General features: G+C 39.1%; 1 protein-coding gene across 1 annotated transcript in view; it reads right to left on the reverse strand.

Annotated features, from left to right (window-relative positions):
- PAPPA2 (pappalysin 2) overlaps nt 1-26,764 on the reverse strand; it is a 162,054-nt gene that overhangs the window by 57,471 nt on the left and 77,819 nt on the right. Inside the window, exons 12-16 of the mRNA XM_060774411.2 lie at nt 24,145-24,280; nt 22,646-22,856; nt 10,724-10,895; nt 8,650-8,827; nt 5,406-5,616 (exon numbers count right to left, since the gene is read on the reverse strand). Of these exons, the coding sequence (XP_060630394.2) occupies nt 5,406-5,616; nt 8,650-8,827; nt 10,724-10,895; nt 22,646-22,856; nt 24,145-24,280 (908 nt within the window). The remainder of the gene's footprint in view (nt 1-5,405; nt 5,617-8,649; nt 8,828-10,723; nt 10,896-22,645; nt 22,857-24,144; nt 24,281-26,764) is intronic.

Genomic DNA, 26,764 nt, shown 5'->3' on the forward strand with positions numbered 1-26,764 from the left:
GTCATTTATATATTTATATGAACTAAGATAAATTAAATTAAGTTATTGCATAAGTTTTTTGATCAATTCCTAGAATGTGAGTTGTATGGACTAAAATCAAAGGAAAGGAATGGACGGACATTTCAGGGCCCAGCCAGATATTCTGTGCAGTGAGACATACAGAGGTAGAGAGGTGAAGATCTTTGTGCCCTTTAGTGCCAGATTACCCTTGACTGAGTAGACACTTCTGATGCTTTCCCTGCAATGGTGAGAGCAACTGATTTACTCGTTCCAAGCATTTAAAGCCCAATCCTACACACCTCGACCCAGAAAGAAACATCACTTTGCTCAGCTAAAATGCAGTTACCCATCCCAACATACTGAGATAGAGATTACACTGTACTTGGCCAATCCATTATAAAGGAACATGCATATAATTGTCCTAAATTGTCTCTAGATTTTAATGACCACAAGAACTTTCATCATGCAGTTTACACTGTAATTACTATGGCATAGTCCATAACTTTTTAGCCTACTTTATGGTTTTTCTCCCATTTATTTTAAAAACATTGCTCTCAGTATTGATTTTTTAAAAAGTTATATGCCTTTAGGTTGACTCTGGGTGGCCGTATCCTAAAATTTCTTTGCCAAGAATTATTCAGTGAAGTTTCCCATTGCCTCCTTATTAAGCTGAGGGCCCTTCCAGACAGGCCCTACATTCAATGATTTGATTCCATGTTTTCCACTCTAAACTGGATTATAAGAGTCTACACTGCCAGATAATCCAGGATAAACAAAAAACCTGGGATCCGATTCTGAGATATAGGGCCTGTTTGGAAGGGCCCAAGAAACTGTGATTTGTCCAAGATCACTCAGCGGAAGTCATGGCTGAATAGGGATTCAATCCCTGTTAGCACTAAAACTACTATACCATGCTGGCTTTATACAGATAGATTGATTGATTGATCAATTGATAGATAGATAGATAGATAGTAGGCCTGGGTAACAACAGAAAAATTTGTTTCTAAAATCGATTTGTATTTGGGGTTTTTTTTTTTGTTTCGATATTTAAAATAATTACAAAATTTTCCTTTTAAAAAGTTCGATATTTACGAAATTTCGTAAATATTAAAAAAATTACAAAACATTAACGAATCGATTTCCGAAACAATAACGAATCGATTCGTTAATGGCGGACGCGACCGCGAAATATGCTAAAAAACCTCCAAAAACTTCTGAAGCTTCCCTCTCCCTCTGTTGTTGACTGTTGGTGTGATATTGTAATTTTTTTTCACTAATTAAACAAAAAACTTGCCCCAGACATGCGGAAATAATAACGAAACGACCTCAGAACAATAACGAAACGAATACAATAATGAAATACGAAGCATTTACAAAACGTGTTTAAAAATTTGTTTTTTTAAAAAATTGCTCCAGAATGGTTCGTTATCGTTTTGTAATTGAAAAAATTAACGAATTATTAACGAATTGTGAATTAACGAAACGAAACCGCCCAGCCCTAATAGATAGATAGATAGATGTCTTATCTATATTACATTTTTTCACAAAATGCAATGGCCAGAATATGGATAACTTTTATATATATATTATTAAAAGTAAAGAGGGGTAAGGCGGAGGGTAATAAGGGAAAATAAGGGAAAAATCATTCCCTTATATATTTTTGCCATTTTCTTATTTTTTTCCCTACTTTCTCTGTATATTATTGTTCTACCACTTTACACGTATAAACGATATGGATAACTTTTTTCTATAGCCAAGGAGCTTAAATTCAAAAAGCCCCTGCTTAGGATCTCACCTCTACTTATGAATATAATGAACTTCCCTTAAGCATATTACTGTTTCTCAATATTAGCTCCCAAATCTAAAATGCAAAGTTAATTTAATAATGAGCTGCAAGCTTTTGTAAGAAAATGTTGATGAGGATGTTGATAACATGCTGAAACAGAAAGAAGTATCTCCTTCAAATATGCAAAGAAAGGAAAAATGATAACTTAATGGCAAGACTTCCAGAAAAGTCTCTTTCTCATTCCACACAGAACAACACATTGCCTGCCTTGAAAAGAACCAGAATACACCTTTTCTATCAATTTTTCCACACCCATTGGGGGCCAACCTATAGCTCAGTGGCTCAGTGGTAGATCAAATGATTTGTAATCTTCTCTGTATCGTTCCAATTTTAGTATATGTGCTGCCGAAGCGAGCACAGATCAAATGATTTGTAGGCTAGTATCAGATCTAAGGAACTCTTTGGCTCAGCTGCCAGCACTGGTGAGAGCAGCAGCACTCGCCTGGAAGTAGCATTTCATATCCTCCAACTGTTTAGCAGGGATAAACCAATGAATCCTCAGCTATCCCATTTTTTCAGATTCTCTCAAAATGTCACCGTTTCCTCTTTCCACATTAATTTCTAGCTTAATTTGCTGCAAATAGTTGAAAATTTTGCAAAAAAATCTTCATTACCAGCTAGGAATTCTGGATAAGCATTTTTAATCTACATGGACCTAGCAAGGCAATAGGAAAGGAAAGGAGACTAAAGAAAACTAGCTAGGTCATTTACATTTTTATCTAGCATCTTGGAGTTAATTTTGCTGGCCACAGAACAATGGCTTAAGTCCCTAATATAGTGGCAAACAACATACAGATTTCTTAGAACATTATCCCACGCTGCCCCCCTTCATTTCTTGACACTTTGAAAACAATGAGATATTGATGTGTGATGGAGCTCTTCTGCAAGGGGACCTCCTCTCCATGCCCATCATAAATCAATTTTTAAAAATGGATTTAACCATTAGAAATACCAAATTTTGATAATATATTTGTTTTGCATGTCTGTACTGCTAGCTTCTTAAGTTTAGGACTTCTGCAATGGAGACTACTGAGATTGGGAGGAAAGCCCAGTATTCCCAGAATGGTGTCTCTTTAAAATCAGTGCTTCAGCTCTACGCCAGAATGTCAGGTTTGGAGAAAGAGGAAATCCAAGTATGCCCAGAGGTTTGTTTTTTTAATGAAGTGGGCAGAAACTGCACTCGCTTATGTAATAAATCTGAAAATGGATGATTTTGGGAGAAAAGGCAAGAAAGAAAAACATGTAATAAGAAATCACAAACAGAACTATGTGCTTTGTAATGCTACAGGACTAAACACCATGGTAATATGACACGCCCACTCCCCCCCCCCCCCAAAAAAAATTGGGGTTAATGTCCTTAGTATATTCTTTCAGTTCTATGGGTGGATGTTTTTTATCAAGACAGACTATAGTTGCTGGAATTGTTGAGTATGGCAGTGCATAAGTATGTGCCTGTGGAGTTTCTGCCTGTTAGAACAATGTCAAGCACCAATATATTGTCAGGAAAAGGGATGCAATCTTATGACAATCCAATAACTGCAATGCACAATTATTGCCTAATTATATCACACTTTGAAGTAGCTAGCTATCATTGGGAACTGATAATTAGCTATCATTAGGGACTGCCGAGACTAGCAGGCAGAGGTCAATGTGTTAATTTTAAAACACATCTTTGCATAATAGCAAACACATTAGTGAGAAGAAAGTAATGTCAGTGAACAAATAAACCAAATGAAATGGAGCACTAATGGAACAAAGCTCAAAGATTACTAAGTTTAAACAGTATTGTATAGGGGGAGTTCACATATGTAGGACAAAAGCTCCAGGAACGGCCTTAATAAAAATTGTATGTTAAAGTGGTCTGAAAATTTCAAAGATCAATACCGTTGACAGATTGGGAATTAATGTGGAACAAAAAAATTAATTATACATACGCAACTGATTTAAAAGAAAATTGGATGACAGTGTTCTACCGGTGGCATATGACTCCAAAAATATTAAAACAAATGTATAAAAACACCTCTAAAAACTGCTGGAAATGCAATGAACATGAAGGTAGCTTCTACCATCTATGGTGGACTTGCAGAGAAGCTCAGAAATATTGGAAATCAATTCATGAATGATGCCAACAAATTCTCTCAATTTTCCCCCCCCAAAAAACACCTGAATACTATTTACTAGGAATTACGGATGAGGACATTAAACTAGACTCAAATGAAGACGTTTTGTTTATATATTTAATGACAGCCGCTAGAATAATATATGCGAAAGTATGAAAACAGAAGGAAATACCGGAAGGAGACCAAACGGATAACAAAAATAAATGAAATTAAAGACATGGACAAACTAACCTTTTTAATAAAGAGAAACACGGGTAACCCGATCAAGCAAACAGACTGGTCACAGGTGGAGAAATATATAGAAAAGAACAATAAGGATACTTAACCATAAATAAGATAATAAAATTGGACACAATGGAAGTAAAACCTTGGGCTTTATTTTCCCTTTTTTCCTTGCGTTATTATTTGGAAGACCAAATGGATTACAAAGTTGGACTCGCGAAGAATTAATATTTTTTATCTTTTTTTCTTTTTCTTCACTATTATCTCCTACTTTTCTTTATACTGAATTGTTTCCACTCTTTATTTGGAAACACTCTCTCTCTCTCTCTCTCTCTCTATATATATATATATATTTCTTTCTTTCTTTCTTTCTTTCTTTATACCAAATAAAAATTTAGTATTAAAAAAAGCCCCAGGAAGGGCCAAGGCAGACATACACCATATACAGGCCCAAGAGTTTTCCCCACACGTTCCTGATTTGTTTTGCCTCGCCAAGGCATAACACACCCACTCCATGACAGTAAATTACTGCTCCCAGATGTTTCTAGGAATCTTTACATGAAAATTGTCCTCCAACTCCCTCAAACCCTATAAAAGCTGGATATGGAAATCAAATGCTGCTTACAATTTGGTTTTCACCTGAAAATGTGTTCAAAACAGGGTGGTGAAACCTGCAGCAAGAATGAAAACTAGCCAATGTATCCACTACAGTAACCCAAATTTCTGTTAAAAGCATTTCTTGATAAGAGAAGATGGAGATGAAGAAATTGTGACTGGCTTACAATGAGTTAAGTCATCAAAAAGCAAGAGTAAGCATATGACCACTTGTTGTATCCCCCCTGAGCATGTGCTGAAGAAGTCATAAGGATAGATCTGTGATACATGATCATCCAACAGTTATCCTGTGAAAAATTGCATCTTGAAAGACTCATGACTATTCATTCCCTTATCCTAAACAGGAACTAAAATGTTGAATAGCTGAATGGACAAGATGGGCACCCTCCCCAAAAATAAGAGGACAATGTGAGGAAGAGGCTGTGAACTTGCAAAAAAAAAAAACCAAAAAAACCCCAAAACAAAAACAAAACTGTATTTGAAAAAAGTAAGTTTATCATAAAAGGGTATTATAATCCGGATAGACTAAAATGCTTCTGCCAAGAAAAGGGGCATGCCAAGGAAAATATTGACAAGAGAGAAACATTCTTGATTTTACTCACTTCCTGGGCTTATCTGCAGTTTCTGCTACATAGTATCCAGGTTTGCATTCGTAAGTGCAGACAGAACCCACGTCGTGATTCTCTTTCAGGCATTCAGGCACCTTCAATTCAGCATTGGCAACAGGATGTGGAGTGTCACACTCCAGCTTGCAATACGCTTCTGGAAGTGACCACAGTCCATCGTCTAAGCAGGTCAGCCACTGACTCATTCCTAACTCCAAGCAAGAGAGGGAAAGAAAGAGAAGTAGAGCCTGCTCAGAATAAGGAGCAGAATTACATTGGCCAGGAATGGCCAACCGGTCGCCCACTGGCTGACAGAGTTTCTCCACATCTTCCCACACCTTGTCCATCATATTAGATACAATGTTTTGCCTGACATTTCCTGGAAAGTGCCCACAAGGTAAAAGTTTGTGTTGCTGCTCTCAGAAGCTCCTATGGAAAGGAATCTTTGTGGTCAAGTGAGAGTGAATTATTGAGAGCATAATGACCCTGACAGGATACTCCAACTAGCATATTTAAGTTATAGCAATATTAAAGTAGATATAACTGATTTTAGTGTTTGTGTATATTTATAGTTATTTTATGTCCTGGCATGGAGTGTTTGCCATATATATGTTGTGCTCTGCCCTGAGTCCCCTTCGGAGTGAGAAGGGTGGAATATAAACTTTTCAAATAATTAATTAATAAATAAACCTACATTCAAGAGCAATCCATCTTGTCCAGGGACTGACCAGTCAATGTCCACCCCCCCCCCACTCCACCCCCAACAATGACAGCCAATTTTAAAAGAAAAATAAGGAAGGAGCTTTGTGTCACCTTAAGATGAATCAATTCAATACTACAGGGTGAGGCAGCATAACTTCCTTTTTTAAAATGCGCGCCATTCAGTCGGTTGAAGACATAGCGGAGCGCTAGTAGTCTCGTTCAAGAGGCGGGAGTATAATAATAATAATAATAATAATAATAATAATAATAATAAACCTTTATTTATACCCCGCTACCATCTCCCACAGGACTCGGTGCGGCTTACAAAAGGCCGACACACAAAAGTTTTGTCCTGACCCAATTCATCATGCGTTGGAACAGTGAGGAGCGTGCTTTTGCTGTTGAGGCCTACTTTTCGAGCGGATTTGGAGTGGCTGGCCCACTCTCCAGATTTGGCCCCTTGTGATTTTTTTCTATGGGGTTTTTGAAATCCCGTGTTTATGTGAACTGTCCAAGGACCCTACAAGATTTGAAGACCAACATCCAGGAAGAAATTGCGAACACAACACCTGCTATGCTGGCAAGAGTCATGACAAACACCAGAAATCGGTTTACTCAGTGTATGGAGAATGGGGAATGTCACCTACCTAATTTGATCTTCAAAACTATGTAAAACAAAACTTTAGGTATGCACCTACATTATATATATATTAAAAAATTCTGATTCATACAATGGGTTTTATTAAGTTTTGAAAAAAGGAAGTTATGCTGCCTCACCCTGTACATAAACTCTCATGGATTCCAGCCCACTTCTTCAGATGCAAGAAGGTGAGCCTTAGTAGCTAGACATATATACAAATACGACTGGTGGGGTGAGATCTGAAATGTAATAGAAATCCAAACTACTCCAGCAAGGTGGTGGGGTGACAAGTACAATCAAGGATGGTGGTATAAAGAGTAATGAAAGGAATACAGGTGGGTTCTGAAATAAAAAGTTAGACTTAAAGGTGCCACAAAGCTCCTTCTTTCATTTTCAAATAGACTAACCTCTGATCATTGTTGAACATTTATTTATCTATTACTGCAATAACAATGTGATCTTTCATAAGACAGTGTACACATTTGCTGTCAAGAAACATCTATCCCATTTTCTACAGCCATATTTAATGACTCGGGGAAAGAAGCATTTGGGAAATTATGGAGATATCTTAAGTGGTTTTATAGCACAGTCCCTGAAGGTAGATAGTAAAGGTAAAGGTTGTCCCCTGACATTAAGTCCAGTCATGTCTGACTCTGGGGTGTGGTGCTCATCTCCATTTCTAAGCCGAAAAGCCGGCGTTGTCCATAGACACCTCCAAGGTCATGTGGCCGGCATGACTGCATGGAGCGCCGTTACCTTCCCGCCGGAGTGGTACCTATTGAACTACTCACATTTGCATGTTTTCGAACTGCTAGGTTGGCAGAAGCTAGGGCTGACAGTGGAAGCTCACACCGCTCCCCGGAATCGAACGTGCAACCTTTTGGTCAACAAGCTCAGCAGCTCAGTGCTTCAACCCATTTTGCCACCGGGTAGATGGCAAATGTTACTTCCTTTTTTGTGTCTTCATTCCTGAATCTTTTGAATGGACACATGAGGTCTTCTATCGATGGCCAACTTTGCTTTTCCTGGAGATAGCCCCAGTTATTATATGCTTGTTGGAAAATATAATGGTGGTAGTAGCTGGAAGCCATCACATTTAGCCCTGTTCCCACCGATTCAAGGATGGGGGGAAACATTTGATTTTTCCTAAATGAAATCTGCCAGAGTCTAATGCTGAAAATTTGCCACTCTAAACATAACATCTCCTTAAATCTCAAAACCTCCACCTCACTTGCAATTAAAACAACCTGCAACACCAGCAAAGGCTGGAGTGGGTGGCACTTTCTGATTTGACCAGAAGTCTGTGCCAGCAAGAAAACTTTGTGATATCTGTATCCCATCTCCTTATATTCAGCAGTGGGACCTGGAGAAGATTCTATGTCCTACTCACAAATACAACATTTTAACTTAAGCCAAATTCTCATATTATACATTAAAACAGAGTAATTGTGTAGAACTACAAACAGCTTCTGCCAGGAGTACTAAATAATCAAAATACCTCAACAAATCCTCTGAAAAATTCATAGGGTCACCACAAATTGACAGGCCCAAGGATGATAACATTTAATTATGTAATAGAGACTATCTCAAGGCATTTTTTTAAAAAAATAAAAAATTAAATATCCTTTTATACTGCTGACTACCAAAACAACATTCTTGGGAGGGGGTTCACCAACTTAACAAGTTTCAGGCTCAGATCAATCTAACAGTATTGATTAAACTTCCTGGTAAATACATGTGCAAATATTGGTGTCATTCATCACCTCAGGGAAGATGATGGAGTCCCCTCTTCAGACCTTAGTGCAAAGACCAGAATGCAAAGACACAGACTTTATGTTCTGACACTCTAGCATCTAATCTAATGCCACCCTGAGAGATAAAGAATACTCAGCAGCATACCTTGGAGCTTTGCTGGCTTGATGCAGGAAAAGGAACATTGTTTCAGGTAGGTAGTCCCTTTGGGGCAAGAGAACTCGGCATAAAGCACATGTGATTGATCTGGAAACTGGCAGTCAACGGGATCACAAGTCACAGATCTGTCCCACTGCCCAGAATTACAGGTCAACAGGATCTTTTTCTGAGAAAGGAAAAGAAAGCCATTCCTAAATTCTGTTGTTTGCTGCAAGGTTGGCATAGTGGCAGGCAGCGAATATAGAGTCTTAAAGGCTGGTATAATACAACAATACCAAATACAGGGAATGGGAAAAGCCAGATGCAACTTTCAGTGCTCTCCCAGGGGTAAATAAATTGCACTCAAATGCCTTCTTGGGGTATTATTGTATTAGGAGGAAATTATTTATAGTTGCTAAAAAGGCATCTCCTCAAAGTAAAATGGCCGAAAGGGATCTGAAAACATGGTGAAAATATCCCTGGCTTGGGTCCAAGTTATTTGAATCTCTCTCCCTCCCTCCCTCCCTCCCTCCCTCCCTCCCTCCCTCCCTCTCTCTCTCATGTGTCTAAAGAAGGGTGGCCAAAATGGTCAAAGGTTGGTAAGCCAAGGCCTATGAGGAACAGCTTAGGGAGCTGGGTATGATTAGCCTGGAAAAATAAGAGTTGTTTGACAGTGGAATATGCTGTCTTGGAGTGTGGTGGAGTCTCCTTCTGTGGAGGTTTTTAAGCAGAAGCTGGATGCCCATCTGGCAAGAGTCCTGTGATTGTGTCTTACTGCACTGCAGACCACAAAGACTAGTCCAACTCTAGGATTCTGTTTTTCTATGAAACAGGACTAGAATGATCATTCACATAAGTCCCATGAATTCAGTGGACCTACTCCAATTGATATTAACACCTAGATTTATCCTTCGATGTTTTATCAGAGATTAATTGCACCTAATGGATTGCTATCTAAAAATGGCATGAAAAGGAAACCACTATCTGGCATGAAAACTCTTATTATATGCCAAAGAAATTCTGCACATAGCTGCCATTTGTAGAAATTTGTTCAGTTTCCATTTTCATATTTCAATCATTTTTGCCAAAAGTTAAAATATTTTTGGCAAAGAATAAAATAGTAGCTGGAGAAAATGCAAAGGAATGCAAGGGAGAAAGGAGGCAAACAAAGCCAGGATCATAACCACAGGCAGCTGGACTACAGTCAGCCATCCAGTCTGCATACTCATGTGGCTGAAAATTCGCACGGCTTCTGAAGTGGAGCTATTCTTTATACATTATAAATATACTGATTGAAAACAAATGCTTCGGACAGTATCCATCACTTTCCTACCCTGCCATCACTCCTTTCTTCATGCTCCTTTATCTCCTGCAGGATTACCTGGGCAGCAAGTCCGTAGCCAGGATTTTGATTCAGGGGGTGCCGAGTTTGATTTGGGGGGGGGGGGGGGCTAAGTTTGATTCAAAGAGGGGGGGGCTGAGGATCGACCCTAGCAAACCTTTTGTATCGTTACCCCAATACCCCCATGCATATGGGATATATTGAGCATGGTGACCACCTTGAGAATTTCGGGGGGGGGGGGGCTGAAGCCCCTCAAACCCTGCCAAAATTCTCAGGGTGGTCCGCGAGAAGGTCTTACTGGTCCATTATTTAAATTGTTATGTTTAAAGACCCCACCACCCCACCCGACCCCACCACCACCCCCGGCTACATGGCTGTTCAGATGGCCCAATGGAGAATTGAGAATGGAAAGGGAAGAAAGGGAAGAAACTATTTATTTTGTTCTTTCTTCATCTCTTCACATGTGCCTGTGTAAAGAGACATTTAAAGTCCTTTCATTTACTCAGTGAGAAACAAAGGGAAACATGGGAGTGGATGGAGAAAACATCCAATAGGAGTACAAGGTGGTTTAGACAATTGACAGGAAAACAAGAAAAGCTATTTTTGAAAGGCTGTATGCGTACTGAGAATAATAATTTTCAAAGTTCTGAATCATTTTGCTCCAAATTGACTGCTAACATAGAAAACATGTGGACCCCTTACAAATTGAGTTCAGATTATAATAACTGACCCCCAACTCACCTGTCCTGGGCGCAACAATTTCCCATGGTTATCATGGAGTACAAATCCATTTTCACAAGAAATTGTACATTCCATATGCCCTTGATAGTTGAGAGTGCAGTTGTCAACAGTACCATGATGAATATGGGGGAATGCACAGCTCCCTTGTTCTCCACATGTGTGTTGGGTGCAGCTGTGGAGAAAAAGAGAAAGAACCAAAATACAGCTTTGTTCATGGCAGGAAACAGAACGAGGAGCTATGTCCACAGAGTAAGATGCCAAGATACCATGAATAATGGTATCAAAAGACTTGAAAGGTCCAGGAATATCAACAGGGTAGCACTCCCCTTGTCTTTCCTCTGGAATAGGTCATTAATTTGAGTAACTAAGGCAATTTCAGTGATGTACACTGGCATGAAATAAGACTGAAATGGATCTAGATAATATTTTTCTTCCAAGAGCACCTGAAATTGTTCAACCACTATATGCCCAAGCACCTTGTCCAAAGGGGATGTTTGCTATCTAGTGGTAGTTCTCATATATCTCTGTCCAGGGAGGCCCTGTTCAGAAGATGGCACACCACTGCCTCCTTCAATGCAGCAGAGGTCTGTCCTGTGACACACGACTAGTTGAGACTCTCCCTGCCAAATTGAAACAGTTGGAAAGCAGGTGTCGTTTTGTTCATTATGGGGTCATGAAATGATAATAGGTAGTTTTAGTACCAGAAAAACAAACAAGCAGTTCTTGAGGTGGGAAACGGCTAGGGGCCTGCCCTAAATCAGCTTACCAATAATCATCTACAATATAACCTCCATAGGTCCAAACCATATAAATGAAAAGAACTTTGCCAAGTTCTGTAGCTGAATACAGCGCTACAATAGGCAAACGTTAGAAGGGGAAGAAGACCATTAAAATGGTAAGAAAAGGGCCTACAAAGGGAGAACATTCCTTATACAAAGACATATTTATGGAGTGATAAATGATTTCAAGGCAGTGGATAGAAATTCTTTCACTAGCTTATATTTCCACATGATTCTTTTTAATATATGCTTTGCAAGCACATGTGTCTGTCAAATCATTTAGCTACTGAGTGTGTCAATATCAACAACTCTAACATGGATTCACATATATCAACCCATTACACACACGTACGCGTGCACACACACACTTGCTGACATCAAACCACCCCTCTCCTGACATCTAAGCACAAAAGACCCTAATAACTGTTCAGTTCCTTGACTATGTCTGATTGAATTCAGTACAGAAATACCAGGTTAAATGTTCCTTTCCCTGTTCTTCCAGGTATAGAGCAGATTTTATAAATTCATTTAGGGTAACTAAATTGCTGGAAGAAACATTAACAACCTCAGATATGCAGATGACACCACTCTGATGGCCAAAAGCGAGGAGGAGCTGAGGAGCCTTCTAATCAAGGTGAAAGAAGAAAGTGCAAAAGCTGGGTTGCAGCTAAACATCAAAAAAACCAAGATTATGGCAACAAGAATGATTGACAACTGGGAAATAGAGGGAGAAAACGTGGAGGCCGTGACACACTTTGTATTTCTAGGTGCAAAGATTACTGCAGATGCAGACTGTGGCCAGGAAATCAGAAGACGTTTACTTCTTGGGAGGAGAGCAATGTCCAGTCTCGATAAAATAATAAAGAGTAGAGACATCAGACTGGCAACAAAGATCCGCCTAGTCAAAGCCATGGTATTCCCTGTAGTAACCTACGGAAGTGAGAGCTGGACCTTAGGGAAGGCTGAGCGAAGGAAGATCGATGCTTTTGAGCTGTGGTGCTGGAGGAAAGTGCTGAGAGTGCCTTGGACTGCGAGAAGATCCAACCAGTCCATCCTCCAGGAAATAAAGCCCGGCTGCTCATTGGAGGGAAGGATACTAGAGACAAAGTTGAAGTATTTTGGCCACATCATGAGAAGACAGCAAAGCCTAGAGAAGACAATTATGCTGGGGAAAGTGGAAGGCAAAAGGAAGAGGGGCTGACCAAGGACAAGATGGATGGATGGCATCCTTGAAGTGACTGGACTGACCTTGAAGGAGCTGGGGGTGTTGACGGCCGACAGGGAGCTCTGGCGTGGACTGGTCCATGAGGTCACGAAGAGTCGGAGACGACTGAACGAATGAACAACAACAACAACTCTTCTGAACTAAAGCCAATATTAATTTTGTAGCAAAAATGTATCACAACACAAGGCTTTAAGACAATAAAAGTGTCCAGTTCATGAAAAACTAGTCAATGGGAAGTAGGCCAGTTCATGGTGGGAGAATTACTCTTTCCAACAAGTGGAAATCAGGTCCTTTCCCTCATAGAAGAGAGGATGCAGCTCATTATCTTATGATTTGTTGCTGGAAGGAATGGCAATACAAATGCACATACATGCACAACTTCCTTGAATCTCTGTTTGGAAAGCACTTAAACATGAAAGAACAACGTGACAAGTACAGTAATCAAATTAGTGCACTGGAAAAAGTGAGCACCCCATCTGATTGCTTGGCATTATTAGATGTGAGTCATATATAATCCTGTTTGAAGCTATATGGAAGGAGGCTATGAGAAGGAGTATCCACTTACCACCTTTTTCCAGCCATTGAATTTATCCAGGACAGAAAATAAAAAGTCAGCAGTAGCAGAGGCTGGACTTAGAACTACAGGCTTCAGAAGATCTCGCAGGATCAATTTCTACCGATAGAAGGCCACACCTTTCCTATTTTCCTTGTGGGACAATACTGTTTTGGAAACATTTCTTCTTTTGGGGTTGTAGGTTTTTCAGGCTGTATAGCCATGTTCTAGAAGCAGTCTCTCTAGAGATTGCTTCTAGAACATGGCCATACAGCCTGAAAAACCTACAACAAACCAGTGTAGGTTTGTTGTAGGTTTTTTGACAATACATTTCTTCTTTTTAATTCCATCGTAACTGTAAACTCTCATTGCCCTTATACGTTTTTACAGTCAATTTCCCTACGCTTTTGCCATATGCTTCTATAATTGTGGAAACTCTAAATATTATGAGGATTCTTTTGATATGAGGACATATATTCATTTTCAGAAACAGTCATACCAATGATTCCTTTAAAACCTATTTTGGGCTTTGTGGTTATGCAAAAAAGACAACTGAGGCAATCATACATTGGATGCATCATTGGCCAATGTAATTCATAAAAAGAAAAGAAAATCAGTAAAATGAAATGTAGTAGGATAAGAATAACACTTCATTATGGGTGGACAGACACAATCAAGGAGGACATGGCTGCAAGACCTGAGCAAGGCAGTAGGTGACTGGATGTCTCTTATTCATAGGGTCACCATAAGTCAAGATCAACTTGATGTCAATTAATACCAATGCAATCAACTAAGATTGAAACTGAGTTTCAAAAGTCAGTATGAAAGGTGAAAGATTTATGTGATCTGAAGAGAAACCAGAGTATAATAATAAAAATTAGATAAAAAAATAAGAAATAATTGAATAAGCGGGGGTGGGGGGGGGAGTATTGTACTTCCAAGCTCTTCCCATACTGGTAATCCATAATTTCCCAAAAACATCAGTCTTATTTTGTCCTCCTCAGGTATATCCTTGTCAGTGTATTAGAGAAGTGTATTAGTTGAGCTGGCTATATTATTAGTATTCTCTTCTCTCTTTCCATATAATCCCAAAATAAGTGCCAGTCAATCTTTTTTGCTTGGTTTTCCATTATGTCTCTTTAGAAGTTGGGTTCATTCATCCATATTCATTACTTCCATGACCTTCATTAACCATTGTTCCTTTGTGGGATTTCCTTCTGATATTAATGATATTGATTTCTGTATTTCATTTTTAAAAACCTCAAACCAGATTGTAAAACACTTTTAAAAATAAAATAAAAGTTAATGCAATTTAGGTGGTCATGTAAATGTACATTTTTGTTAGGAATACCCCTCCCTTTTGCCATATCTCCTGATGCCCTTTACTTTGCAGAAAATAACTACAAATAGCAATCACTATGGCTGGGGCTGCAGATAATAGATCAAGAGGAAGAGCAGGAAGATGAAATTCACTGTGTACTGCCTCATGGCAAAGCATGCACATAAGGAAAGTAGCAACATAATATCGGGGGGGGGGGGGGCAGATGCATAAACAAGGATGAGAGGCAAGAAAAATTGTGATGGACAGGGATGTCAACAGAGAGACAGACAGGAAAACCAGGGAGGAATACAGACAAAAGAGGAAATGAGTGACTGGAGCTCCTGAACAATGTACAATTTCAGAAAAGCATCCATCTATGACCATGAAAAGCTGTCAAAGGGCTAAAAAAGGAAGACAGATCACTCAGATTCTGGAAACAGGACAGCCATGTCAGAAATAATAATAAAACAGAATATTGCCAAAATATGTTAGTCCTCCACTTTCACTGAGATTAGGAGTGCAATAGAAAAACTACATTCAAAAAGGCTTTTTTTTTTAACTGGAGAAAACACCTCTTTAGGAATCTCTAGGTCCTCCAGTACAACTTTATGATCGACTTCTGCTGGATGTGACCAAAGAATCACACTAGAGGATGTACAAATATTTAGAGAAGTGTTATTTCTAGGAATCTCTAGGTCCTCCAAAATAACCATATGATAGATGTTGACCACAGTAGAGGACCTAGAGATTCCTAAAGAGAATGCAGTGAATTCTGTGCTCGCGCAAAGTACTCTCAGAACCTTCTAAAGCTATAGAGATACAGTTTTGGTGGTAAACCTGACCACTCTCCAAGCCCATATATGTAGACATGTCCCATGAAAGCCCCAGTCCTACACCACATGTGACAGCAGCAAAAGGACACTGAAGATGGCAGGACAGAAAGTAGTGTGGATGGGCAGGGATGTGTAATTTCACAGATCACCACTTAAAGAACCACAGTTGCAGATAGGCAACCTGTCTTTCTTCTTCATGGTCTCTGAGAATCACACAAATGGGTGACTAAAAAGCTACTAATCGAGGGAGCAGGTGTCATGCCACACAGGAAAACAGACTGAAGTCATACCACACATGAAATGAGACCAGCTCTTCTAAAAGCATTGTCTCTTTGGGTATGTTGTTGCTTATGTTCTGATTTTATTTTGTTGCTGTGTCTTGTTGGGCTTGGCCTCATGTAAGCCGCCCCGAGTCCCCGCTGGGGCGATGGTGGTGGGGTATAAATAAAGATGATGATGATGATGATGATGATGATGATGGTGATTATTATTATTATTATTATTATTATTATTATTATTATTATTACTAGAATCCATTCTATAATGAGAAATGAAAGTCAGAGGCTGTGTCCAGGTAGTGGCATGTTGATGCAAACAGAAGTAGGGTTGATCAACCTAAACGACACACAACTGCTCATCTATCTAACAGATGGAGCTGCAAAAATAAAGGCTGTCTTCCATCACAAGATCTATATGAAGTCACTGACCTGAAAGGTTTGTTTGGGCACTGGAAGAGGATGAGCTTGAGGTTCCTGGAAGGCTCCCATGAAAAGATAAAGGGGTGTAAGTTCTTGTAACCCTGTCAAAAGGCCTTAGTGGCTTCTGAATCAGCCACTAAAGAAATAGGCAAATATCTGAGTGCCACAACATATAAAGTTGAAGGAGAGTCATTCTTGGACTTGATATAGTGAGGAAAAAGAGATTTATGAGGTTTCTTTGTGAGCTGCCGAAGCTAGCATTACTGAAAGCTGGGTAGAGCATAACACCTGTGGTGACCATGTAGACACTGTGATACATAGGACCTTGAGTTCCCAGGATCCTAAAGAAAACCTTGATGAATATTATCTGTATCAACAATGGTGGGATAGATGAGATGATCTGACCCTGAAGCTAGAGAGACTCTGATTAGAGGCTGAGGGAAAGGAGGGTGGACTAACTGATATTGCAAAATGATAGATGCAATATCTCAAGCTCACTTTCAGACTGCAAACCTCAAAGAAAATCAAAGGCAGAGTGAGGAACTATTCTCTAAGGGCTATTGATAGCACTGATGTCAGAGAAAGTTGACCCAATACAGGCAATCCCCAAGTTACAAACAAGATTTGTTCTTAAGTTGAATTTGTTTGTAAGTTGGAACAGGCACATTTTTAAAGAATTCTTTACAAGCCAAAAATATTGAATTTTTAGCCTTAGATAGCATAGGGAAAGGTAACCCCTCTATGGTATTTATTTTGCTGTCTGTGCCCTTGTTCAAAAAATTTCAACTCATTTTGTGTCTCTCTTTTGAATAATTGGCTTGTTGTGGAAACAAGTATTGGTAATAAAGCTTCAGTGGAGAACCTTTTCCCCATGATAATTCTTTGAGGAGTAAATTTCCCTTCCGAAAGGGAGATTTATCTCACCTCCTGTTGCCAAACCCCTATTCTTAACTATGAGTTGTTTGTAAATCAAATGTTTGTAATACAGATATTGCTTGTAAAGACAGTCACACAAAGTGGTCTGTAGCTGCCAGGGAGATGGGGAGCACCGGTGTCTTTTCCTGCTCGTCTTTCACCTTCTTTCCCTTCTTTTTCTTCTTAGAAGCAGAGGGCAATATGGAGCAACCAGGTGTGGGGTTAAAATAATATGTATACAAAAGAAGTGTTTTAAAATCAATTTATTTATGATTTATTATCAGCAAATCCTGATTTATATGCTGTTTTATATACTTATATACTCAAGGTTCTCCAACAGAAAAGTTCTTCAACAAAAAGGGACACAAGATGAAAAAATTAAGAAGCCCTGCTGTAGATAATATTTCTGAGGAAGAAGCAGCCTCAAAAGAAAGCAAAGGCAAACACCATCTGAATAATCTTGACAGGAAAACCCTGTGGTAGGTTCACTTTAGGGTCACTATAAGTCAGAAGCAACTTGAAGGCACACAACAAAACTTGAAGGCACACAACAAAAACAATCTGCAAAGGCTATAGCTAACTTTTGAAAAATTGGCTTTACGAGATCAGTTTTAATTAAACTCTCACAAATTCATTGCCTTTGTACATAGGACACTCATCATTTTCCCCATTTCTCCACCAGATCAAAGTTTTGTTAAGCCTTCTCTTTACTCCATCCATTAGCACAACTTGATTGCATCCAATACATTCAATACACATTTACAATCCCTTTATCTAATCTCCTTCAAAAATTCTGATAACATTAAAGCAGTATTAAGCAAGTCTGTATCCCATCACAATACTTTATACATGACAGCTACGATCAATACATACGCAGTTCCTTAATTAAGGGATTAATGGTCAGTTGGTAAAACTCAATCTCTTAGCATATGAGTCATTAATTTTGGATGTCATTAATTCATTTTCTAAACTCTAAGGCCTGAGGTCAACCAGTAGCCTTAAGCAGTGCTGTTCTCTCTGCTTATTCTGAGCTATTTCTATGATGCAATTACATGGAGTGAGCTTTTTAGATAAAACAAAATACCCTTTCTTATGTCCCTCTGGAACATACATCAGAAGTTGGTGGGGCGTGCAGAAAGGCCTTTTCAGATTCTTAGTGACAAAGCTACCCATGCATGAGCAGCCAGGAATCTAACACAAAAGAGAAGGATGGAGCCAGCTGGATCAGGAGGTTTTGCAAGCCATACATGAGCTGGACCCACAGCAAAGTCCTCTGATGCCTTTGGGGCACCACACCATAGATGTATTGCAGCCCTTTCAACTAAACTAAAAAATGAATGATAGCAGACCACTCTCAAATGAGTACAGGACCTGTCTTCTGGCACAACTTACAGTAGAAAGCAATGCTAAGGATGTGTTTACAAAAGCCAAAATGACAGCATCACTCTCCCCCTACAAATCAGAATTCAGCTCCCATGCCACCATCACCACCCTGATTTTTTCTTCTGTCCTCAAATTTTTAGCCTTACAGTAAGTTAAAACTTTAAGAGATATAGTTTAGCCATCCAATGAAAAAGAGCAGGCAAAGTTAATAAAAGAATGGAAACACAACAAATATATGAGTTCTAGGTGTGAACTATTTTCAATTTTTCACTGCTAGAAATTTCAGGACTGATAGAAAATCTCAGGGGAGAGACAATATTCTTATTTGGAAAGCCAATGCTCCCATTTTGCCTTCCCTGCAGCTACACCCTGACTATGTATTTATTCTGAATGTGTAAATTTATATATACTAAATCACTTACATGTATAAAGAAAGATGCACTTTATACAGTTCCATGGACAAAAGTAGTTACATCAGCCAAACACCCAACTGATCTATTTATCCATCTGTTTGACACAGCTGTTACCATTTGTATGGGAGTTTCTTTTCTTTGAATAATAAATAAATAATAAAACTTTATTTATATTCCGCTCTATCTCTCCAAAGGGACTCAGGGCGGATTCCAAACAGGCAAACACTCAATGCCCAAATGCAACAACAATACATCCATATTAACAAAATTTATACAACCCAACATATAAATATGAATTATAACTTAACAAACTAAAATTAAATAAAAAGCACACCCTGTTATAACACACATAAGGCATAAGACAAAACATCAAACATCAAATGGAAACAATAATTTCCCATTTCTTTGGGGCAAATTGATTCATCATTGCTCAGGATATCTATTGAATTGATGACATACAGCTATAGCTCTCTCATTGTGATACATCAATCAAAGAAAATGCCAGGCTTGTTGAAACTGCCTGTCTTACATGACTGGAGAAAAGTCCAAAGGTTATTATAGTTTGATTATAGTTTGTTTTATATTTTGAGAATACTGAAAACTATAATTTTTTCTGCATGCCCAAGTGACCTTCCAGCTTGTGTTTTTCAAACAAAAGGCTGGTTTCAAGTGAAAGGTAGTATGATGATAATAGCAACAACGAGCACAACTCACCACCCAAATTGCTGTTGAAACTGAATGGATCTGCACCATCAGTTTGTGACAGGACGAGAGTCAACATCTGTGTGTGCTATTTAAAGTATTTTAAATCTGACAGCTCTTCAGACCCAACAGTGGAACCATGCTTTATATTTTAACACTTAAGCATTTTTGGTATGTGTCTGAATTACATAATGCTGGTATGTAAAGAGGCACTATGATTTTTTCTGAACACCATAAAATCTTTAACACCAACTGTACCATTATTAACCAAATACATTCAATGAGCTGTTCTCTGAATGGTAATGAACTCAGACTTCTCTAATTGTCCCAGGTCTCATGGAAAAGAGGACTAAAGATAATGACACCTCCCCCCTCCCCCAAGTTGTAATTCGGGTGTTCCCTTTGGGTTATGTTTTCTGTTCTTGTTGCCAGTGTTCTATGGGAACATGATTCCTTTCTTCTCTCCCAGACTTGCTTCCTTTGCAGCATTCTTTCTTGCTCCACAAACAACCCTGTACTGCTTCCATTAAGTGCACAGCAAAGGGTTGTGTGGGCTGAGGAAACCACAAATAGACTAAGTGAGTCTTGAGAACTGAGAATCTAACATGGCATGCAGTGAAAGGCCTTTCCCTTGTCACAGTTCTATAATTGCGTGGAAACGGTTCTTCACATTTGGTGGTGAAGACAAAGAAAAGTGAATTTCCACAAATACAACTCTGGTATGGAGAGTCCTCTCCTTGTGTTTCTTTCATTTTGATTTTTGATGTAATAGTGCAAAACCTAGCCATGGGATGTTCCAGCTCAGTAACCCAGCATGTTATTTAGGAGTATGTCTGAATTCAATTTTTAGTCCAGTCTCAATGGACCTCAGTCCCACAACTTGTTTATAATAACAGGTTTCCTTCCTGTCATTTCTGTCATGGAATATTACATTAATTTGCATTCAAATGTCATATTGACATTTTTAACGCACACTAACCTTCTTCAAGAAGACACTGACTCATGGATTAATGGTATGCAAAGCAGAATACACCTTTCCTGGGAAGAAAGCTTTCAACCATAAAAAAATACCCCTGCTGTTTTGTGGCTTCCCGAATTACATTTGCAACTCTATCCAAAACCTTTGGTTCAGTACTCTCATCATCTACATACCTGACCACCCTTTCAACATTTGGCTGTGTGGCATGTAGAAATCAACTTTTCAAGGACATTTATTAGGACTTTTGCTCATCTTTTCCAGGCATTCATGCACAGATTGATTTCTATAGCTGTATTTTCAGTTATATGCTAGTTTATTAGTTGTCTTTCTTTTTCTTCACAATATTATTATAAAGAAATCATTCACATCCTCAATCATCCTCAATCTCTGGGAAGGTTTCCTATAGCTTTCTAAAACAGCACAAATTTCTTAGCCATATCTTTCAAACTGCTCTTTTCCCTTGTCTTTCCGTTCTTATATTCCAAAACACCCTCAACCATGATTATTTGTTTCTCTAATGTTATCAGCTTTAGGGTGGATCTAGACAGCTCCTTTACTGATAAAAGGGGGGGGGGGGCTGGTTTGTGGCGAATTAATTTGATTGTTGGTTTTATTCTGTGTCTTCTTGGAAGGTGCGGGATAAACCCACTACTTCCGGTGTCTGGATGCCAGAATACTGCCGTCCGGACACTTCCCACAGTTTTCTGGGCTAAACTAGCCCAGAAAGCTGTGGGAATACCAACCCCCTTCCCAGAAGCCCCCTAAATTCAATAAAAAGCAAAAGAACTCACCCTGCCTCCATACAACGATTGCCAGAGTTCTCTCGGCGCATACAAATGATGTGCCAGGAGAAAGTGGGGAGGAGGAAAATCACTCCTGCCTCTCCCCACCTTCTCCTGGTGTGTCATTTGTACATGTCAGGAAAACTCCGGCAACCGTTACATGGAGGCAGGGTGAATTCTTTTGCCTTTTTATTGTTTTTAGGAAGCTTCTGGGGAGGGGGTTAAGTGTCCCAGTGTTGTACTGGGAAGTCCCAGGACAACATCTGGACACCCACCTCAGAAAGCGCATCCTTTCTAGGGTGAGTGTGGACAGGGCCCCAGGAACATTTGTGTTTTTTAAAGTGTGGATGCTCCTGGGATAAAGTCTTGTCTGGAAAGGCCTTTCTCTGCTCAAAAGTCTCCCGATTTTCAACAACTCTGCACTTGGTAGCTCTGAAACTTAGAGCTCCTCCTTGAACTTCAATTGTAGTACCATCAGCCATTCCCTCTTAAAAGAAGACTATACACTCTCAAATATTGTTTCAGGGCCTTCCTAAATGTGTCTAAATGGACTGTCTTTGTATCAGTTTGCTCTATACAAAGGAATATTGACTTCTCAAGTAATTCCTGAACATATACCTTGAGAACCACAGTTCTCAAAAATGTTCTCAGAACTTACTCTCATTTATTCCTTTTCCTAAGCCAAATATTAATCTCTTTGTGTACTCTGGTATATTTAGATGAAAGCTGAAGAGGGCTCCTGTATCTTTAATGGTTCTACAGAAGAGTGAATTTGGCAACTATTCCTTGATAGCTGGTTGTGTTGCAATTAATACTTCCTGAAATTCTCTCTTCTGTGTAATCATTAGAGATAGAGGGGCAGCATTTATTGTTACTTCTGGTGCATTTGCCTCAGTTGCTACATCCTAGAAGTTACTCCGAGGCCCCTTCCACACAGCTGTATAAAATCCATATTGGACTGGATTATATGACAGTGTGGACTCAGATAAGCCACTTCAAAGCAGATACTGTGGGTTGTCTGCCTTGATATTCTGGATTATATGGCTGTGTGGAAGGGCCCTGAGGCCCCTTATACACTGTCCTTATATCCCAGGATCTGATTATCCCAGATTATATGGCAGTGGATACTCATATAATCCAGTTTAAAGCAGATAACCTGGGATCAGATCCTGGGATATAAAGAGAGTGTAGAAGAGGCCTGAGCTTCCCAGAGAAAACAACAAAAACACACTGCTACACTGAGGTTTTGTTTTTGTTTTTTTAAAGAATTTCCCTACATTTTATTTCTGAGGTAAGAAAGACCAGAACCCATGTATTCATTCATTAAAAATCTTGTTACCTGAGTCTCTGGCAGCCATGGTCCTCATGCTCTGGGAGGCAGTTGCTCGGGCTTGAAGAGTCTAATGGCAAATGTGTCCGCAAAGCTACTGCAGATATACCCACGGAGATGGAAGAGAAGTTTAGCAAGGCAGAGGTGATTTGGTCTAAAGCAGCATTTTCAGTTATGTTGATGACCAGTGGGTTCTCTTCACACGAAAGCTCATACGTTGCTGAGGAATAAAATAACTAAGTCCAAGTTAAAGTCTTCCTAAATTAGAGGGGCCTCTTGGGCTGAACTGGGGTTTGTGCAAACATAAAATTATCCATTTTGGAAAGATATTGCTACCTGACTCTGCAATACCTTCTCCCCCTTTCCATACCTTGCATATAACATACTTTCTAACTTGTCACTGGAAGGCAAATATGGACTTAATTTGCACATCTGATTGCTAATCATTGATCTCTGAAGAAATTCCATGGTGGTGGGATAGTTTAATCATAGGGAACACAGACTCTCTTTAACATCTAAGGAGGGTGAGGAATTTGTTCAGAAGGTTGGCATGGGATTTGGAGCATGAGAGAGGCAGCAAGGAATTCAGGAATTATTGTTTGGCCAATCAAGATATACTTTAGAGAAGACTTTGTAAAGTTTATTTCAGTTTTCAGCAGACTGTAAAAAGGATAATTTTCATATTTTTATAATTCTGGAATCAGATTTTCTGGGAATTCTGTTTCTAATTTTAAGGTGTGTTTTTAAAAACCCTGCAATTCTGTTTCCAATCTAAGAACTTTATTGGTATCTCTGTTCTAGGGATTTTCACCCTTTCAATTCAGCTATGTTCTGGTGGTAGGCATAACATAACATAACAAAACTGCTAAAATAATGATGTGTCTAAATGTATTTATAGCTCAATTTTGACTTCTCCTTTTTTTAAAAAAGGGGATCACTTTCAGCACAATCTGGATATCAAGATTGTATGTATTAAATAAATTTCCTCTAATGAACTCATTCAATGGGCGACTGGACATTCAATAATGATTTCATTTTTAAACTCCTCAATGCACCCTAAATGCAGTTGTGCACTTCAAGAGTCACATCCACGTGGACAGAATCCCAGAATCAACATTTAAAAACTGCCATGCTGAAGAATTTTACAGGTCACATATAAAATGCTGAAAAACATGTTTACAGGAGGTGAAAACAGAATAAACAACATTCTACAAGCAGCTATGAAATGTTATGTGGCTCTCTGAGGAAAGAAGAAAAACAACTTTTCAAACAAAGTTGTATGCATTTTATGCATTTTGATTGGCCCAGAAAATAATCAGTCACTTTTGTGAGTTTTGTTGAATTTTGCTCTATAGCTAACACAGTTCCCTCTGAATATTATTTCCTTAATTACAGTGGGATTCTTTTTCCGACATCAAAAAACCAGTGAATAAAAGAAAAGAACATGTTATTTGCAAACAGTAGACAGGAGCCTCTGTGAAAATCCACTACATTGCTTCTGCACTCACCAATATAATGGCGGTGTCCATTAATGTCTAGCAAATGAACCGTTACAGTAGATGTGGGCTGGTCACTGGTGGATGAGCCAACGGATGCCAGGAAAACAAAAAGTGAGGTCGCTGTGCTGGGTCTGTTGAAGCACACCTGGGCTCCAAGATATAATGAAAGGATGAACACATTAGTCCAAAACAGGTACGTCACACATCTCCCAAAGCATTACATTGTCTAGCAAACTTTAGAATGTAGACTATTGTTGGCCTTAGCTTCTTAATTATTCCTTGAGCTGAGCAGGCATGTCTGAAAAAACTTAGTTTGCTTGCTATTACTGCTGTGCCTAGCAGCCAAGTTTTCTAATTTTTGTCCTCAAAAAATTCCAACCTATACAGGATACATACAACATAGTACAACTTAGCAAATCAAATCATAAAGCAGAGGTTGGTCCTCTAGATACTGCTGAATGGCAGATCCCAAAGCGTATTCAGTATAACCAAAGATGATGGATGCCAGAATTGCAGTTCTACAACTTCTGGGGGGCCATACAAATCTCACATGCATTTTAAGCAATGTCGTAGTGCCACCAGTGCCAAAATAAACCCTGTTATTTGGGGACATGCCTAAAGAAGTGAAATGTGCTGATTCAGCTACATATAATGGCTATCTCATACATGTGTCTTAGCACCTGTGTTCTAGAGTGCCATCTCTTGGCCATTTCCAGAAATTCATATGAGTGGCACAAGTTCTCATTTATACTTTTAAATCCTCCCCCCACTACAGCAAAAAGGAATGCATGTTTTAAAAACTTCTGATAAAGAGGGAAGGAGCCAGTTTAATAAACTGCTATACTGTGCTTACTAAGAGTTTAGGAATTAAGTATTTGTGGAATAAAATGTTAGAACAAGTGGAGGGGGAAAGTATGGCTCATGCTTTATTGGCAGGGTAAAGATGGCCTATTGAAGCACTGAGAAGCTGCATTCGGTCAGCAGTATCACTAACTACTTGATATGCGCCTACGATCTTCAGGGCACTAAGAATTCCCTGCATGTTTTTCCCCTTATGGTTTTAACAACATCATATGTGTGTTTTTGTATGACTGCGCCCTTAATTACTGGTTAACCTCGTGAATTTACTGGGATTTTCTCAGACAAGGAATACTCAAAGGTAACAACTTCTTTGCTAGCCTCTGAAATATAGCCTACAGCATTTTGGTATTCATTAGGATGGCCCTGCTTGGCTTCCAGGATTAGATGAAATTTACCAGAGAGTAAGACCCAATGAGCTCAATTGTACATGCATCTACCAGCAGAGAGTATTTGAGGATTGGGACATTCGTAGGGATACCAAGATGCTTGTTTATAAAGCTATTGTCTTCTCAACCACATGTGAACTATGGACCATCTACAAACATCACTCTTGACTTCTGGGATGATTCTATCAGTGTTGCCTTCAAAAAATACTGCAAATCTCATGGAGATACAAGCAGACAAATGTCAACATCCTAAAAGAAGCAAAGACCACCAGCATGGAAGCAATAATTCTCTGCTATCAACTTTGCTGGACTGGCTACCTTGTCCAAAGGATCACCATCTTCCAAAGCAATTGCTTTACTCTCAGCTCAAGAATGGAAAACAGGATGTTGGTGGACAGCCAAAGAGATTTAAAGATGGGCTCAAAGCTAACTTTTAAAATGTATAAAATGTATACTCAGTTCTGGGTATAAACACCCAGAACTGGGAAGTCCTCACTCTTGAACATCTAACTGGAGGTCAGATATTAGAAACACTGATATGGATTTTGAAGAGGCACAAATAGAGAAAGGGAGAAATGTGCCAAAAGGAAGGTGCATCAAGCAAACCCTTGTCGGGACCACCTTCAATATGGAAATCTATGTCCTCAGTGCAAAGGACCATGTAGATCCATAATAGGTCTCCACAGTCACTTGCTAACCCACTGTGAAGACTCTACCCTTGGACAACAATTATACCTGGCCACGAGTGATTGCCTGTGATTATGATTTGTATCCAACAAAAATTTCATAAGACTGTGCTGTTAAAAAAAACTGATTAAATGTCTTCTTTACAATTTTCATATTTTTTGTATGTTTGGGTTATACTATATTGCCCCTGAATCTTGATAGGATGACGGATAGTGTAAAATATTTAAAATAAATAAATTGAAAGGGACAGAGAGAGGAGAAACTGACATCTTTATTACTTGGCCATAAATAATTTTATGGGTGGAAAATAATAAAGTATGCAAGTAGTGCCAGAAATGGGAGCTTTTAATAAAAACATCTACGAAGGAAGGGAATTGACCACAAAATGCAATAAAATTGGAATGCACTTTTGATCTCTGCTGAAGAGTGGGAAGTGAACTTCACTCAAGCGGTGTAGAAAGGGCTACTCTTCTTTGTTACTGCAGTTAAGTAGCTAGCTGCCCTAACATTAACAGCAGAACAGCCCAAAAGTATTAAGACTGGGAGTGGGAGAAACAAAGTAAAACTACTCCACATCACTGAAATGATTCAACACGGGCAAATCCGACACATCTCATCCCATATGTTTTAATCACTTTCTCTCATGTCCAGGCACATTTGGGAACTCAAAAGACAGTTTCTCCACAACTTCTGTC

This window comes from Anolis sagrei, chromosome 4 (genome assembly GCF_037176765.1).
Source record: "Anolis sagrei isolate rAnoSag1 chromosome 4, rAnoSag1.mat, whole genome shotgun sequence".
In the NCBI taxonomy this organism is placed as follows: Eukaryota; Metazoa; Chordata; class Lepidosauria; order Squamata; family Dactyloidae; genus Anolis; species Anolis sagrei.